The 18,993-nt window shown below is 41.5% G+C and overlaps 1 protein-coding gene across 4 annotated transcripts in view; it reads left to right on the forward strand.

Moving 5' to 3' along the window:
* Nucleotides 1-18,993, forward strand: part of CACNA1D (calcium voltage-gated channel subunit alpha1 D) — a 289,659-nt gene that overhangs the window by 205,914 nt on the left and 64,752 nt on the right. For all 4 annotated transcript variants that reach the window (XM_031952057.1, XM_031952049.1, XM_031952040.1 and 1 more), the window contains exons 22-27: nt 554-661; nt 1,393-1,445; nt 3,997-4,143; nt 6,840-7,041; nt 8,407-8,565; nt 9,707-9,817. In XM_031952057.1, coding sequence (XP_031807917.1) covers nt 554-661; nt 1,393-1,445; nt 3,997-4,143; nt 6,840-7,041; nt 8,407-8,565; nt 9,707-9,817 — 780 coding nt within the window. The remainder of the gene's footprint in view (nt 1-553; nt 662-1,392; nt 1,446-3,996; nt 4,144-6,839; nt 7,042-8,406; nt 8,566-9,706; nt 9,818-18,993) is intronic.

Here is an 18,993-nt window from a genome sequence, read left to right on the forward strand (position 1 = left end):
TTTGATATGTCTTACCCTCGGAGTCCTGGCCTCTTCTGAGCCAGACTGGGGTTCATCCCCTTAACTTCAAAGTGGGCTCTACCCATGTAAGTGGGCTAATCCAATTTATCTTGAGATGAACCCCCCCTGCCCTGGCACTCCTTTTGCGTGAGAGAGAGAAAGCTCATAATGCTATTGGCACCCTGCCCCCAGCTCCGGCTTTGTACTCTCGATCAGAAAATGAGTAACAAGTGAAAACTTGTTAGCAAATAGCAAATTTCCTAAATATCAAATGACTTGCTAGATTTTATCCTAGAACCACCTGGTAGGAGCTGCCCACATAGTTTGTGTACCCAAGCTCTCCACGGCTGCCATGGCCTGACCATATATTCTACATCCCCAAGCTCGCCAGGGCTGCCATGGTCTCCATTTTACATGCAGAGAGAGCTTTGGGGACAGAACCCCCCCTACTCCCAGAACCCACTGCACTTCCCAGCCAGGCTGTAGTGAGCAGACCGAATATCACGGCTGAGTCTCCATGTTCTCTCCTGTTGTTCCTTTCTTCTCTCGCCAGCATGTGGTTCAGTGTGTCTTTGTCGCTATTCGAACCATAGGCAACATCATGATTGTCACCACCCTGCTTCAGTTCATGTTTGCCTGCATTGGGGTGCAGCTGTTTAAGGTAGGCTTGGGGAGAGAGCCCCGGACTTGGAAGCAATGGATCGATGAATGTGTCCAGCACTTAGGCTCAGACCACATATTGTGTAGCCTCAGCTCCCTCAGTCTGCCAGAGGCAGCCATGAGAAACAGAATTCCTTCTCCTCCCCTCAGATCCCAAGAGCATCTCTTTGAGCACATTATGTTTCGTGTTTCCACAAAGTCAAGCTCTAGATAATGGAGCAGGGGGAGAATACACAGAAAAAACAAGATCGTTCCTGTTCTCATGCTCGGACTAGTTGGGGGGCCAACACTTAAAAGAAATTTCAGCTGAAGAACATTTGGCAACACTAATATGTCCTAAGGGTGCAGTTACGGGATGGATGTCAATTGCCCTAGATGCCATAGGAAGGTGGCAGTGCCAGGGGTTGTGGGTAAGGCCATGATGGATCTCCCTCTCATCAGAGAGTTGGGCTTGTTGATTTCCACTCATCCAAGTTCCATGAGTCATCCTGCAGCTTGGACTAAGGGGGAGACCCATCAATCTAGGATAGCTTCTGGAATGGGCTGGGAGCAGATGGAGGGCAAGAGACATTAGGATATTCTCAGTGGTGAAAGTTCTCCCTGTTTCCCAATTATTCAGGATTGGTTTGAGGATAGAGAGGGTAAGGGTAGGCAAGGTGCCTCTGGGCATGGTCAGACTCTCATTTTATAGCTTTTCAAGGAGCTACATTTTCCTGTTCTAATTATATTTAGGGGAAGTTCTACCGGTGCACGGATGAAGCCAAAAGTAACCCTGAAGAATGCAGGTGAGTAGGGACTGGAACTGGGGAGGAAGAAGGAGAAAGAATATGAGCACAGCTTCAGAGAGCAGTCTAGACACTGACCATCCCCGGACAGGATGAGCAGTCTTGTTCCCCGGACGAGCCTTTCTAGTGTTAGCTGCTCACATTGGGATGAGTTTCCCCTAGCTCTGGGAGATGTGAAGGAATCACTTCATGTATTATCTGTCATTGAGATAGATTAAAATCTTTCATTATATAAAAGATTCTTAACCTGAGGTCTGTGGACTTATTTTAGTATGTTGCTACCTCCATCAATAGAATTGGTTTTCTTTGTAATCTTGTCTATTGTGTTATATTTTATGCATTAAAACACATAATTCTGATAAGAGCCCATCCAGATGGCTGCCCAAGAGGTCCAAGACAAAAAAAAAACAAACAGAAAAGAACCTCTTTAAGGTTTTAGATTTTCTTCAAGTATTTTTTCTGAATAAGTTAAGCCAGCAAACATTAAGTGCTTACTGAGAGCTAGGCGCTCTGCTAAGAGTTCTGCATACAAATCAAAGAAAGTGAAAGATCTTTCCTGTCCGTAGGAAGTTTATATAATAATAGAAGAAGACAAACACATTAGATGGATGGAGAAAGTATGGGGAGAGAACAGGAAAATAACAAGTATGGACAGTCAGGAGGAAGGAGTCCAGAGACAGGGAGTGAGCATGGCTGGCCCAGACCCTTTGCTTCAAAAATAGTGGTTCTGAAAGGATGAAAGGGCCAAAAAGAATAGCGATCTTCTAGGGTAAGAAGACTGGTGACTTACCATGAAGAAGAAGAGGGGAGTCTTGAGAGAATGAGGGAGAAACTTTTATGAATGGTTCCCCAGCTTTCCCCCTTTCTTCTGTTCTTCCATCTCTCTGTTGGGCATTTGTGTGTTCTCCAGGGTACAGGAGAGACATGGGGAAGGAATTCTACATGTTCAGCTTGGGACACATTTTTAGTTGTGCTGAGAGGTGTAGAGGGGGAAGACAACCATTGGCTATTGCCTGGGTTCTTCCCGTGCACCCTCATGCCCATCCTGTTAATCATAGTCACATCTAATTCACTCGCTCCTTTGTTCACTCCCTTTTTGTTTTTTAATATATTTGTTATAAACTTAACAAATATCCACAAACATGAACATTTAAGTTTTCAAAGACTCCAAAAGAAGGTGTATTTAGTTTTCTGACCTTACGTGTAGTTTGTTCATTAAGTGTCAATTAAATTTAACACAGTAAGCAAGTAACACAATTTTGTGACTGTGTTCTTTTTTGAAATTCCTTCTTTTCAGTGATGAATTCTCTCAGGTTCTATGGCTAATAGAGCTTTCACTAGAAAAGGGAGGGGCATATCACAGCACAAAGTGGGCCTTCCAAAAGGATCTGGGATTAAAACAAAAAAAATGATCAAAATATACCAGGATTTATTTTCTATATCAATTAATCCACAAACATTCATTTTATAATAAAGTAGAGTACAGATATTTCCCTTTTTACTTTTGGCTTTTGACTCAGAAACATCTTAAAGCTCTTAAATTCCAGAGCTTGAGTAAAGGAGGTTGACTGAATTTCATTCTGACTTTGAAGAGATGCCAGAGTAAGATCAGGTTAGGGTTTTCAAAGCATCTTCTTTTGAAGAAAAAAAGCATTGAGAGAACCTTCAGTTTCCTTTTTCATGAGAACAAAAATCAGGTGAGGTTTTATTGTGGTTTTTGCAGTAGCTAGTTGCCAATAGCTGCACTGTTGCAGCCAAAGCTAAATGTTCACTAATTTTCCAGCCCCAGCCTGCCCCCACAGGGTGCCGTCATCTCGCACAAGTGTGCCATTGGCCATCAGGGGGCTGAATGAGCATGTGGACCACAGAGCAGTCTTAGCTGCTCAGAGCACCATCCTCCTGATTTTATATCTAGAGCAGCACTAGCACTTAATTTGTGCTTTTGTTTTTGCTTCTCAATGGCAAGAAGTGTTTATTGTTCCTGTTGTTTCCCTTGCATTGCTTTATTTTATTCTTTACTGCACAGTATCCATACATGTGAAATGTTTATGTTGTGGTAGATTTTTTATTGTCGTTTCCATTTTGAGAATGACAGTTAAAAATCACTGTTAGAAAACCTAGAAGCCATTGGATCATAGATGTAGGGTTGGAGGAGATCTCAGGCATCCTTAGGCTCACCTCATTTTCTAGATAAATCTTCCCAAGAGCTAATGTTTACAGAGGAGTTCTAGGTGGGATCTCATTTGCTCTTGACCACAACCCTGAGAGGCAGATGTTTGTAGATGGAGGAGCAGACCCAGAGGCAAGATGACCTTAGATGGAAGGCTACTGAGACCTACCTAGAATTAGAGCCTTAGTGCAGGGCAGATGCTTAGATGGCGGCCAAAGTCGCTCTGAAAGGACAGAGGGGCAGGGCTGGGAAGGTGGCCCCTACTCGGGACGGCCCCAGAGAGTGGATCAGTGGGCGGGGAACTCTGCATTTACCGTTGTCCTTACTGTTCATAGAGGGATTGATTCATGGAGATTCCATATGGCTTTTGTCTTTCTCTAGGGGACTCTTCATCCTTTACAAAGATGGCGATGTTAATAGCCCCATGGTTCGGGAGAGAGTTTGGCAAAATAGTGATTTCAACTTTGACAATGTTCTCTCGGCGATGATGGCTCTTTTCACAGTCTCCACATTTGAAGGATGGCCTGCGTGAGTGTTGAGTGGCCCATGGCTTCTTCTGTGAACTAGTCCCAGGATCATACTTGCTGTTTAAAATTTTTTCCTAAACTCAGCTGACTACCCTTCCCCCTTCCTTTCCTTACTCCCCCAAAATTGCCCCCATTTTTCCACTTCCATTGTTGGATTTCCCCTAGGTTATTTTGGAGGTCTTTATTTGTGAGATAAGGATTTTTTGGCCCACTAGAACCTAAGACATGAGGTAGAAGATATAAGTATTCAAAGGTTCATCTGTTGATACAGTGCTAGAAGTGCTTTAGCAATAAAACCAGAAGAAGAAATTAGGGAAATAAGCAAGAACAAGAAGGAAATAAAATAATCACTTTTTGTAGATTATATTTGAAATAGAATAAAAATGATGGTTTATTTGAAAAACAATAGTCACTTAAAATTGATTGAAAAATTAATAACTTTATCTAGGTTTCAGGTTATGAAAGTCTCAGATTTTCTATATATTATCGACAAACCTCCAGAGAGACCGAAAGAAAAATTCCATTAAAATCACTACAGAATATATAAACATGACAGTATTGCCAAAATTTATGTATTCAAAATCAAAATTCAAATAAAATTACCAAAAGATTATTCTATAGAGCTAGAAAAAATAAGATTCATATGGAGGAACAAAAGGTCAAGAATGTCAAAGAAAATAATGAAAAAAAGTGTGAAGGAAGATAACCATACAGAACCACGCTTCAAACTATACACTGCCAAGCAGCATCCTCATCAAAAACACAGAAATGTTGATCAGTAGAACATAGATGGTATACAATGACCAGAAGCAAATGAATAAATGGCACAGTTCTAGGATCCAGTCCTCTTGGATCCAGTCCTCTTGGAAAGAGAGAGATTTGGGAGACATTTGGAAAGATGTTGAAGCTGTTCATCCCTAATGGCAAAGATTTTGACTTTTTCTAGAGAGAGCTTCAGCAGAGTCTCCTGTATCCATGGCCAGTTTGTCTTCTTAAGGACAGGGCTCTCTCTCTTTCTTTATGGGTCTTTCTTCACAGTGACTATGCTGTACACAATGTCAGGCATACTGCAGTGAACCACGTATGCTATGTTGTGCCAGGTACACCATGCTGTGCCATGTATGCAATGCTGTGCCACATGCATCATGTTGTGTCAGTACACTGTGCCATGCCACATATGCTGTGCCATGTATGCCATGCTGTGCCACGTACCAGTATATCAGTACACAGTGCTGCACCAGGGACACTGCTTGACCACCTGAGCAGAGTGCTATTTTCATTGGGTGAATTGGAGATAAGTGCTGAAGGAGTAATTATAAGACCAGGAAAGAGTAGTGACTACTACACCTTTTGGGGAGAGAGGCCCCATGGATCCACACATTTTTGTCTCCATTTACTGCTTGCTGCATTGGGTTCTGAAGAGCACCTCTCAGATTTCAAATGAGAGCTGGAACCACCCAACTATTAATTTCTCACTAGTAGCCCAGGGCAGCAGCTTCCAACCTCAAGGGTGCCTTCTGTTAGTCCAGAGTCACAGGGAATCACATTTCCTTCCCTTCACACACACTCACAAAGGCTACATGACACTTTTTGAAATTAAAATTATGATTGAAAGAATTCTATGGAATGCCTTCATCCATTGGAGATAGCCTGGGGTGTACAGAGAACTGTGGGGCAGGGGAAAGAGCACTATTTCTTGAACCAAATATTTTAGGTAGAATTCAGGCTCTCCCAATTAACATCTTTGACAAGTCACTTAACCTCATCAGGCCTGAGGAATCTTCTGACTATAAACTATAAATCCATGAAGAGATATTTACTCAGAAAGTCAAAAATGAAGACGTTGAATTAGGTATTTGTGAGAGACAAAGTAGTAGAAGTTCCAATCCTGAGAGACAAGAAATCCTCAAAACCAACAAATAAAGAAATGTCTGAACAAATTATCACATGTTAGTAGAATATTCTTGTATCACAAGAAAGCATGAATATGAAGGATTCAGAGAAAACTAGAAAGAAACTGAGAAGAGTTTATGAAGTCATTCTAAGTAAAATGAGAGGAATTAAGAAAACTACTTATTCAGTGGCCATGATAATGAGAAGGAAAACAACTTCAAAAGACTCAAGAACTTGGATCAGTGTCAAGACTGATCCTGGCTCCAGAAGATTGATGTTGAAGCATGATTCCCGACTCTTGGCAGAAAGGGGCCAGACTAGAAGCCCCAAGGAAGATGTTCATTTTCAGAAGTTGTCAATGTATTCATTTATCTGACTTGAACATCCTTGTTTGCTGCAAGATAGGGCATTTTGGGGGATGGGAGGAAGAATTAGATGGGCAAAAAAAAGAAGTGAATCTTAAGGAAACTTTTAAAATGCACAGAATAGAGAAGGAAATTTCAAAGGTAACCCCCAGACAAGCTAGAGCAAATTATGAAGCTAAATATGTACTGAGGAAAGACTGTGTGTTAGAAGTTCATAATTTCTTATGTAATCCTCTTATTGTTTTTCTATATTTAACATTTTAATTTGTTAAATTCATAATAAAAAAATTAATGGACTCATCAAATAAAATGGTACATGCTGCATCCTAGAAGAATTTGAAGCAGGAAGCTTGCTGGTCTGGCAACAGGGAAAACCCTGAGGAGCTAGAATAAGGAAGGAATTGCCAGCCCAGTTTTTAATACATGTGTTTATTTTCAGGTTATTGTATAAAGCGATCGACTCCAATGGGGAGAACGTTGGCCCAATTTACAACTATCGGGTGGAGATTTCTATCTTCTTTATCATCTACATCATCATTGTGGCCTTCTTCATGATGAATATCTTTGTGGGCTTTGTGATTGTCACCTTTCAGGAGCAGGGGGAGAAAGAGTACAAGAACTGTGAGCTGGACAAGAACCAGGTAAGAAGGAGGTGTCTGGAGGACTCCCAGACCCATGCATAAGAGGGGACCGTGTGCGTCTGGCCGGGCTGCCGAGAGGATACTGGGCAGATTTAGGAGGGCTCTTTGTGCTTGGAAATGCTGGCCCTGTGTTTGCAGAGGGGCTCTGTGATGCACAGATTGTGCCCAAATTGTCCCAGCCCACTGGCGTGCCCACACCCCCCATGGGTCCCCATCCTGGGTCCTGCTGCTCCATGAGCTATAAGACTTGGATTGACCCGTCTCTCTCTTTTTGTGCCCACTTACAGGAGAAGAGAAATATATTTGCTCTTCCTTGACATCTGTCACCTTCTGGGATCTTGGGCTTCCCATCTGCAAAATGGGAATGCTGGATGAGTTGATAGCTTTAGATCTGTGGTCTTAGGATACATTTAAAAAATAAAATGTGACTTTTCATAGAATCACAGATTTAGAGCTGCAGTGGACTTTAGTGGTCACCTCAACCAACCCCATGTTTTATAGAGAAGGAAACTCAGACCCGCATCTAGGCTGCCTGGTGATTAGAGCATTTGAGTTTCTGGAAGACCCAAGTTCAAATCCAGCCTTAAAAACTTACCAACTATGTGACCGGACAAAGTAAATGCTGTAAAATGGGCAAAAAATTAGTTACCCCCCTGTCAAGGTTGTTGTGAGGATAAAAGGAGATATTTGCAAACTTAGAATTACTATATAATTGCTAGTTATCATTATCATTACTGCTCAAGGTCACCCAGTTGGATACTAAGTGGCAGAACCCAGTTTCCCTGATCCCTAGCAGCGGTATCCCCTCAATGCGAACCAGAGTGCCAGGAGAAGCTGGGACTGAGGCTCAGACAGGAAGGCCCACACAAGAAGGAGTCCCCAGGGCTAGATGTCTTGTTAGGAAAAAACTAACTAATGTTAGTTAGCTACTCTCAGGAGCATCAAAGCACTGAAGGCCTGTTGAAGATCACAGCGCATAGAGGAAAGGCAGAAAACAATGAGACCTGATAGTATAAGCATCTGAGCTGAGACAGAGGTGTGTGTGTTGTGTGTGACTGTGTGTGTGTGTGTGACTGTGTGTGTGTGTGTGATGGGGGGAGGCAGGACTGCCCAAGACACAGTCTGGCTGGAGCTAGGGCTGCTTCTGTTCACCTTGCCAATGATCACCTGATATAAAAAGTACATTTTGTTTGCCACCATCCCCAGCTCCCCATGGGGTGCATTTACCCAGCAGGCAAAGGCAGACTCGTCTCCCCTTGCTGGCTTCCTTCTTGCATTGTGGAGAAATTCTTGCAGAACAGTGGGGACTCTGACCTCTCTGGGGAGATTCTCAGAGCTTCATTCTTGCCTTTCTTGCTTTTGCAGCGTCAGTGTGTCGAATACGCCTTGAAAGCCCGGCCCCTGCGGAGATACATTCCCAAAAATCCCTACCAGTACAAGTTCTGGTACGTGGTGAACTCCTCCCCCTTCGAGTACATGATGTTCGTCCTCATCATGCTCAACACTTTGTGCTTGGCCATGCAGGTAAGGAATCCCTTGGGAGATACCGGGCCCAGAATATATTTTACCATGGTCTTAGAATGTGACGGACAAGAAAACAAACAAGCGGGGATATAGTGAAGCATATACTTTGTTGTACACAAAGTATCAAGCACCAAAATGTATGGAAGAAATAAGTGTTATGAATTATTAGCACTTTCCTGGAATTTGAGGAGGCTGAAACCAGGGGCAGGATTTAATTTGATTTTCCCCATACATATTTCCAGAAGTAAAATAATAAACTGGCCAAATGACTACCTCCCTGTGGCTTGGATTATGGATGTAATGACCTTTGTTTCTTCCTCCTTTCCTCATATTTGTCTCTGGGACATGTTCTTAAGTTATCAAAAAGAAAAGAAAATCTTTGAGGATGACCCAGAACTGACATTGTATATGCTTGCAGAGCAAATATATATCATCTCCTTTGTTTGCCACAGCAAGTCCCTGAGGGAGGTACCAGAGGTATGATTAGTCCCATTTTATGGAAGAGGAATCTGTGGCTCAGAGAAATAAGGGACTGGCCTATGGCCATTGGCTGATGTCAGAGGGAAGATTCAAAGCCAGCTCATCCTAACTCCCAGCTTCTACTAAAAAGTCAGTGCTGAAATGAGAGGCAAACAGGGGCCTCAGGAAGAACAAGCAGTTAGGAGGTTAAGGCTAAGTTGTTCTTTCTTTGACAGAGAACCTGCATGTCCTAATTCCACATTTGTTTTTAAGTTAAGCCGAGGTATTCTCCTGGAAGTGTCTAGAACTGGGAACATCTTCCCGAAAAAGGAGTAGAAGCTCCTTTTATCCTGATCAGGGAAACTGACCATCGCAGACTCTCAGAATCCTGACTTTCAACATCAGCCTGACCAGTAGACTAGCTTATCCCACTCCCTCCCAGCTCCTCTCAGGCCAAAAACTCAATGTTTGCCCAGTGTGGATGTCAGCAGGATAGGGTTTTTCTTCCTGCTGTTATAGAAATGTGAGCCAGGGCCTTAGGTATCACTTCCATGTCTTTGCTTTGGGCATCCATGGTGGCTAAAGAGTGTATGTGTCCTAATGTTGGTCTTTTATTTGATCACGAATAAATAAAGCAGAGTAACTACTTTATAGGAAACAGTGCTTACGCTTTCACCCACAGCATTACGAGCAGTCCAAGATCTTCAATGATGCCATGGACATCCTGAACATGGTCTTCACAGGAGTGTTCACTGTGGAGATGGTCCTGAAAGTCATCGCATTCAAACCCAAGGTAAGGCTTGGAGCCCAATTACTTTAGGTTATCACCAAATCAAATGAGAATAGCCTCAGCTTCCTTTTAGTGCTGTGCTGCTGAATAATCATGAGTCATTCCAGTATCTAGCTGTATTATCTCTTTAGAACATTACCAATCTAATGGTGGCAGGTTTTTTTTTTATCTCCTCAGAAAACAAAATCTTATAAAGCAATTCTGAGAAAAGGCAGGAAGAAGGAAAGATTTGGGGAACTATAGAAAGATGATTTTGCTATAAACTTAATTATCTTCCCTAAAAATTATTTAGCACCTTGTCTCCAGTGTATCTGCCCTCATCTGCTGGCATTGAAATCAATATTTAAATGTTGTTTAAACAGCAAGAATAATTCAGTGCTTAAGTCACATTGAGATTGTTAATGCAGACAAGGCTGGCTTATCTCTTGCCTCAAACAGAGGCAGCAGATCCAGCATCACTGTGACCTCATTCTTTCTGATTACTATGGCAGATTTCAACTTGTACAGTCACAGTGTAGGAGATGCCATTTATGTTGGGCGTCTTAAAGTCTGGGTTATATGGAAGGAAGGCACATCAAACAGTGAATAGATGCAATTCTGCTTTTGAATAAATTGGAAGACCGAGAGTATTGTCAGTCCCCTGGTGGGTGGATTTGTTAATATTCCTCACAAGAGATTGGTTCTTTGGTCAAAAACATGTTCTTAAGCACTGATTCCTTGCTATTGTCTTGGAGGGTAAGGCAGAATGCAAATGGTAGCTAAAATACTGACACCAGAGCCTCCCTTGGTGTTAACAGCCCTAGTAGCTAGCCCACGTTACAAGATGACAGCGGTAACCCAGTTTTTAATCATGTGGAAAATCTAGCTGATGAGAATGTTATTACATTGGTTGTTATGAAATGAATGACTTTGCAGATTCCAGTTACGTGATCTTCCAATCCAAACCTACCCTTTTCTTCCCCTTGAATTAATTTCTTTGTAATCTTATATCAGATTTTTTTGGATCAAAAAGAAAGCACACTTGTAAGTTCATCAATGTGGGTGACTGCAGCAGGCCCAATTTGTCAGTTTATGCATGTTAGATTAATGTACTGTGACTTGTCCATATATAAAAATATATATACACATTTCCTTCTTTTCCAAATTCATCTTAATTTACTTTGAGATTTTGGTTTGATCGCTCCTCTCATCCTGCTCCCCTCCTCCTTATTATTTTGAACAATATTTGTCTATGCTGATGGAAAAGGGTGGCCAAGTAATTATGTCAAAATGACTGTTAGAATTTGGTGGGAAGACTTCCAGAATAGTTTACTTAGCTGTTATGCTTTTAGTGTTTTTCCCCCTGAAGGTGGCTACAGATGGATAAGAAACTTCTCTCTGTTTTCAAACCCCTTCAGAAAATGTACCCTGTCCTTTGCCCCTTTAAGTTGATTGGCCTTTACTCCTCTGAAGGGTGAGAACAGACAGATGATACTGAGAATAATGAGTAACTAATTTATAATCTGTAGAAAGATATGAGTTGCTTATTTTAGGGGATTTCCCTAGAAATCATACTGGTTGGAAGTGTTTGACTCAGCAAGATCATTTAATAATAACAACTAACATCAAACTGCTTCCAGAAACAACTGTCCCTAGCTGTGCCCCTATGGCAGGAATCTTTGAGGGGTGAGAAATTATCAAGCAAAATAGGGTGTCAGATCCAAGAAGGCAAAGATCCTGATGCTTTTTGCTCTTCTGTCCTCTTTGATTTGTCAGACTCAGATTGAGAAAGAAGCACAGGCTCAGGGCTTGACCTGCCAACGTGGTGGCCATGCTGGAAGTGATTTGTAGGTTTTCAGGGGCAGGCACATTTGTTCCCAGAACCAGGAAGTTCCTTCCCCAGCTTTCTAACTGCTCCTCCAAAACAACTCTAACCACAACCGCCCGGGTCAGAGTGCCACAGGCCTCCCTCCCCTGTCTGCCTGAGACCCCTGGGATTTCAGCCATTTCTTACCTCCTCAGCTGTTCTTAGTCCCTGGCACAAAGTGCAGCTGGCCACATGAGAGGAGCTGCCCACCTGTCACCAGCGTGTGCTCAAAGCCTCCTTCCCTGCCGCAGAACCTGCCAGAGCTCTCACTTCCCTCACCCTACCTGGAGAACCCAGATTCATCTCCAGGCCACCCCCAAGAGCTGGATAACCAGTCTCAGGGCAGGAGGCACCCCACCTGACAGTTCTAACGGCTTTGTAAGCCCACATGAGTCATCTGTGCGATGGGGGGCCGATGGCAACTTGGACTGCCTTGAGAAGCATCATGCTGGACTCTCCGGGTGATGGTCATTGTTGATCTCAGACCGTCACAAGAGCCTCGTGCTCAGTTCTGGACATCACGCGTCAGGAGAAGCACTGATCATCTGGAAAGTAGCCAGAAGAGAGTCAGCAGACTGGTGAAGAGCGTGTTGTACAACCCTTTTGTGCCAAGGGCCCTTTGAATGTTTATAATATTATGTTATGAAGCCTTATAAGGCCTGTGGGCTGGATGTTCCCCACTCTGCTGTGCAGTGAACTGGGCAGATGTGTAACCTCCCCTAAAAAAGACTTAGAGGGGCATGATAATGATCTTAAAGTATTTGAAGGATGATAATGTAGAAGGGAGAGGGTTAGATGTGGGTCCGTACTCTGCTTTTCACTCAGAATTAACCTTTTGCCTTCTTTAATTGGGATCATAATCCAGATGATAGAGAGTTGAAGCGAATAAATCCATCTTCCAGCCACACTTACCAGGCTAATCATAAAAAAGTCACTGCAGTGGTTCAGTGTTGACCAGTGGGATAGGGCAGTGAGGCTCAATGGAAGCTGGGAGGTCACGCTGCATTTACCCCCATGGCATTTTCATGGGCCTAAGGCACTTCCCTCTTTGGGGATGTAGGCAGTGCCAGTAATCTCTGCTCATGGTCTCAGGGGTAATGTGACTCTGACCACATTTATTTAAGAGCAGCCGCTTCCAGCATGCTTTACTTTGGGGTGAGGAGACACAAGCCCTCAACTTTTTCTGGAGCAGGACCCAAAACGCACACTTTGAACCCTTATTTGCCCAGATCGTGGGACAATGCAGTCATGGGTGAGGTGAAGAGGAGTTATTTTGCTGCAAAATTTTTGCTGCACCACGTTTCTGTCTTCAGGTCCATTCCTAATTTGATGTGATTTGAGCTTCTAGCCTATTCCTTTGGCTATTTCAGTGTCCTAGAAATATCACAGGAGCATTGGTTCAAGACAGAATTTACTTACAAAGACATAGCATACTTTATGTACTTAAATCCAATGCTTTCAAAGCACCTGGTATAGGCAAGACACTCTATTAGGTATTGTTGAGGCAGAGCAGAGCCTCGGCTGGCCTTGGGCTATCCCTGGGAGAAGGTGACAAGTCCACAGGTAAGCGCAGTCAAGAACGGCATGCTAGAGGCAACAACGCTGCGTTGAGCTCAGAGGCTCAGAGGCAACCCAGCTCAGAGGCAACCAGCATGAAAGGACTGAGTCCCAGCGATACAAAGAAAATAAACTATTAGCCATTGCCCTCAAGGAACTTATGTTCTAATGAGGGGGAAAGGGGGAATAGAAGGCACAGAGAAGATGCAGAAGGCCATGGTTTTATGGGCATGTGTGTATCAGGGGCTGGGGGAAATCTGGAAAGGCTTCTTGCAGAAAGAAGGGATTTCAGTAGAATCTTGAAGGAATCTGAAGAGACTAATGCAGCACTTCCTACATGGGGGCACCCAGGGTCCAGCCATACAGGCAGCTGATGGACATCATAGATGGGGGAGCTCCAAGGAGGCTCAATAGATTGAATTTGGCTGTTGGGGAAGGTGAGGGATAGAAAGTAAGCCTGGGAAATGCATTAATTTCAATATCAGGCTTCAGATATTGGGCAAATAGAAGCTATTGAAGATTTTTTTTTAACTGGGGAGATACATAGTCTTCTTGTAAGAGGCTAGAGAAAGGAAGACTGAGAATAACAAAGCTGGGTTTCCCAGAGGCTTCCCTATCACCCAATGGGAAGGAGACCATTAGGAGAGTTTGGATCAGAGATTTACACCATCCTCACAAAGAGATAGCTTGGAAATCACTCTGCAAACTTTAAAATCTGCATAAATGTGCATTCGTCATTAGTAGTACCAATGTCAAAATCTATCAAAAGCATTAGCTTCTGCTTTGTGTTGAGGAGTGAGTCAGAACTAGGAGAAGTTCCAACGCTTTCACAAGGGTTGGGTCCTTGTCTCAAAGGGATTTCCATCTCTCAGGCTCACTTCCTCACTTTTGTCTTGTCTCCTTTGTGACATGCACAAGTGTTTGCAGATTATCTAGCTGGCATTGGAGTATGGCCTGTGGCTGATGAATAGAGGGGCCAGTCAGCTCCCTGGTCTGACCTTGTCCCCCCCACAAGAAAGCTACAGGGAAGATGTGTCCTTGTAGTTGAGGAAATTTGTGAGGAAAAGCCAGGTCCTGAGAAGATCAACTACTCAGGTGGAAAGGGGAAGTATGCAAGTGCAGCAGAATGGCGCTGACCGCCATCCCTCCTCCACTTCCCCCGGCCTCTGCTCTCACTTCTGCCCCTTGCTTACCTCAGGCATCCCTTTTGTTCCTGGCCTTCTGTGATACTTAGCTAAGAATTTCTCCTTCCCCTCCCAATGAAATGAGCATGTCTTTGTTTTGTGGATAGTCTAGAGGACTCCAAGGAGCTCACAGTCCTGTGGGAATAGAATTATAGGCGGCCATCCCTGATGGGCTCTCTTTTTGGTCCTGGGGAGGCGTCAGTGAACCAAAACAGGATGAATCCGAATACCTTTTTTTTTTTTTTTACTTAGAAAAAACAGTTACTTTATCTATACAGGCCATATAGAGAACGTTAAATGTGAGGTCTCCCAAAAGTCTTGATGCCTTATTAAAGCTTTAAAAATAATAGCAATATAGCACTATTTCTATTTAGTTTCCAGGACTATTTCTATCTAAATACCATTTAAAAAGTGAGAAGAATGAAATCATGATGATCAGGAAGATAATCCAACAAGATGACATGATTTTCCAGTGATATAGCTATGTTCCAATTAGGTCAAATAATGAATCATGGAAATTATCCAAATTTTCAGTATCCAAACTGATGATTAATTATACATGAAATACAGACCTTTGTTCTAGTCTGATGAAAATGTGCAAAGAAACATTTAAAAATAAATTTTTAGCTGTCAATTAATATAATAGCAACAAATAGGAAAATTTTTTTCACGTTTCTTAACAAAATAATAGGGTAGTTATAGAAAACCAAAATTTTAAAAATTGCTGAATACTATATATAAAGATGAACCTGACTGACAAAATAATGAAAACACAGTTATTGTTACTTAAAGTATACAATGATAACTTAAAGTGATGTAGATTGAACTGTCTTCTCTATCTAATTTTTCACAATGCACCGGTAGATTCTGGGAACTTTATCCTCATCTTAGCAATTAGGAATGCTTCAGTGGACACGGGGATCAGCATATATAACTTTGTGCTTCACGGTTGTTGCAGCTTAAAGGGATCTTCAGATCCCTTGAATGTATACACCTCCATTGGTACACTGCCAGCTGCTGCTGCTTCCACGTGTGGATCAAAATGAAGATCATCATTTGCTCATTCTTTGAATGACACTGAGCAGTGCCCAGATATCATCATTTTCTAGTTCACCCAAATATTTGCTTCCATCTTAAATATTCCTCTTACCCATTTTTAAGACTTAAAAGATTAACACAACTGTTGGTGACATGGTATACCTTACACATCAAATCCATACAAAGACAATAGACAAGAGTGTAAAACCCTCAAATATCACACACAGGCAGATTTAATTGCATTTTGACTAGCATTACGTGCAACCACACACTTTTTTAATTCTCAAAAAATTGAATTTTTCATTATGTGAACTTTTAATAGTCAATACTTAGTTCTAAGTTTACACATTAAAAGCTTAATATGTTTCATAAATATATAAGGGACAAAATTTCTGCCCTACTAATTCAGACCTTCAAATATCCTTAAAAATTCACAAATAAACGATACTGAAGGTGGAGCATTATAACAGTTGTGTTTTTAATAGATATCACCTTATGAAACACTCATAACTTTCAAATTATGTGAAATAAAATGCTCTTGAAAAAAACAAAATAAAACAAGCTTGACAGAAGAAATAAAAGGCACATGAGAACAGGAAGTCGCATACAGTACCTCCCTGCTGTCTACTACTTGAATCATCACAACAGTGCTTTCAACAAGTCTGTATAAGATGAATTTATACCTCAATACTTTTATTCAGTTACCAAAAAGCCAATCATTTTTTCCAGTAATTTGTCAAACACTAAATTAAATATATATGTATGTATGTGTATATATATATATATATATATATATATATATATATATATATAGAGAGAGAGAGAGAGAGAGAGAGAGAGAGAAGTATTTCTATTTCTCTCTGAGCTCCATCAAAGGAACAGTTAAAAAGAATGAAATAACGATAATAATAGCTCACATTTATAGATTCTTTAAGGTTGCAGAGCATTCAGCAGACATTTTCATTGCTCTTTATTAAAAACCCATCTCTGTTAGACCAAAGACAGTGGCAATAAGGTTATGGTTTATATGCCCTTCAAAAAAGATGAGTTCCAAAGGAGGGACAATCAATTCAGATTGGTTAATATAATGGAGAGGTGTGGATTATATTAAAATTAGGTCACTGATACCTTAGTGAAAGATTATGCTGCTGTTGTATGAATTTTATAAATAAATGCCTTGCCTAGGGTCATTTTGCTGGTAACCAGTAGGAAGTTAGGTTCTAGATTGAGTGCTATTTCAACTATACCAAAAACTTCCTCTGGATGGTACCATAGGGGTCAGGTTTAAATTCTGAGTGACTTGCCTGGTGTCACATCTGCAGCAAGTAGTAGAGCTGGGATATGAATCCACATCCTCTTCACTAAAAATGTATTGCTCATCTTCATCTGAGGATGTCCTTCCCTTGGAATGAGGAACTTTAGCATATGTGGAATTTAACACAAAGATAAACTGTGGCAATTCTTTGAGCAAGATAACATTTATTAGCAGGGAAAGGCTGCCTGTCAATAAGGGGTTAAAAACTTGCCTCCATTTATTCCTAGAACTACAAGCAAAAGGAGAATTTTTTCCCCTTTTATAGATTTTGGGAGTATAGGGGGGAAAAGAACAAAACAGGGTAGATGACATCATGGGATTGAGGCAACATGTTTGGTTACAGAGCTGAGTCATAGGGAACAATATTATTAGTTGGAAGATTGTTAATGAGGGTTATCAATAACACCTTCCTCCTACACTTCTTCCTTCCTTCCCTTTCTTACTTATGCTCCCCTCTTCACTACAAAATAGTGGGTTAGACTTTTGGGAAACAAACCAGATATCCTTGAAGGATAACTTGGTGATATGAAGATTTTACATTGAATTCCCTTGGGTTCACACCCAGTTCCCAAGGTCAAATAAATTCCTTGGTACAACAATAGATCAGTGATTAACAGGAATACTCTATTTCTAAACTTAACTCCTTATAGGCCAGATGAATTCTGTACTTAGTTCAGAGACAGAGACTCATGACTTTAAGCAATTACAAGACAAAATCAGTCAATTGTGCACAGGATCAATAAGAAAATTTTACAGATTCAGCATTGATCATTTCAGCTTCAAGAACTTGATGCATTTATCTATAATAGTTTTCCATCCATTTGGGCCTATTATTCCCATATGTTCTCTGGATTAAGAAACCTTTCTGGCTTAGTAGATAAAGAGTTTTATATTTTCTGGCTGATCATATCCAGCTCTCTCCTTGAACAGAAACATGATAGCCTGATCTTAAGGTGATGTATAATTCTCCACTGCCAAAATTCTGAGCCAGAAAGTTACTTTGGTATAATTGCCTAAATTTGAATATCAATATTTCAAGGTGTACCCTAGCACAAGGGCCAAGTACAATGCAAAACATCCTTTCCAGTCAGAGAAAAAAGAATGTGGGGAAGAACTCCATTTTTTTCTTTTGGCTACAGCATCATTTTCATGTTTTCTATTAAGAAATGATGCAATAAGCTTGATGAAGTTTATGAAGCTTGAGGCCGGTGAACAAGAAGGAAAATTCCCAGCATGGGCAAGAAGAGACACTGGATTGGTGGTGGGCTGGTTGGTTTCTATGATCATAGATCTAGAATCAGAAGGTTCAAACATAGTTTCTGGGTAATTTTATCATTTTTATTAATGAGTCAAGCTTGTTATTAATAAAAGAATGATCATTTGGCCCTCTCTCTCAGACCAAAGACATGTAGTGGCAGTGGGGTCACAATTTATATGCCCTTTGAAAGGGGTGGCAATCAACTCACATTGGTTAACACAATGGAGAGATGTGGGCTAGATTAAAAAGAAGGTCTTGGGGTATGTGACTGAGGGTATTTCCCAAAATAGAAACTCCACTTGTTGAGAGAGGACCTCCCCAGGGTGGAGAGAGGACTCATGGGATATTTTGGAGAAATATGGAAAATCAGGAGAGGAGTGAAAACAAGTTTAGATTGATTCCTTCTGATCCCAGGGGAGAGTTTTTAAAAGTAAATTTAAGCTTGATGCTCTGGCAGCCTTCCTCTAAGAAGCAGAGCAATCCAAACAGGAGAAAAGCCTTCTCAGGAAGTAATGGGTTTCCTCTCATTGAAAGTCTCCAAGCTGAGGCTAGATAACCACTTAGCAAGTTTGTTAGAGTGGGGACTTTTTCAGACAAGGATTGGTTACTGAGGTCCCTTCCAAATCTTAAAATGCTTTGATTCTATTCCCTGACTCACGAAGGTGCTCATTTGATGAAATCTGGAATCTCCAAGTGAGAAGAGAAAGAGAAACAGCCCTATAAAAAAGAAAAGGGGTTGTTGTCTAAGGGGACTGCTAGAAATATACAGGGAATTTGTCAAGCAATTTTTAAAAGGCACATATTAAAGATGGAAAGATGGTAGGTAAGGGATGATGAATGTAAAGGTGTGACATGACCCTGTAAGAATAGGGTCACAGTGGCTAGACCTTAGAGGGACCTAAAGTGTGTTGGCAATGCAAAGGCCTACAAAAAATGGTTGTTCAAAAACTAAATTACAGAAAAGAAAGCTATCAGAAAATA

The sequence above is a fragment of the Sarcophilus harrisii genome, chromosome 1 (genome assembly GCF_902635505.1).
Source record: "Sarcophilus harrisii chromosome 1, mSarHar1.11, whole genome shotgun sequence".
Classification (NCBI taxonomy): Eukaryota; Metazoa; Chordata; class Mammalia; order Dasyuromorphia; family Dasyuridae; genus Sarcophilus; species Sarcophilus harrisii.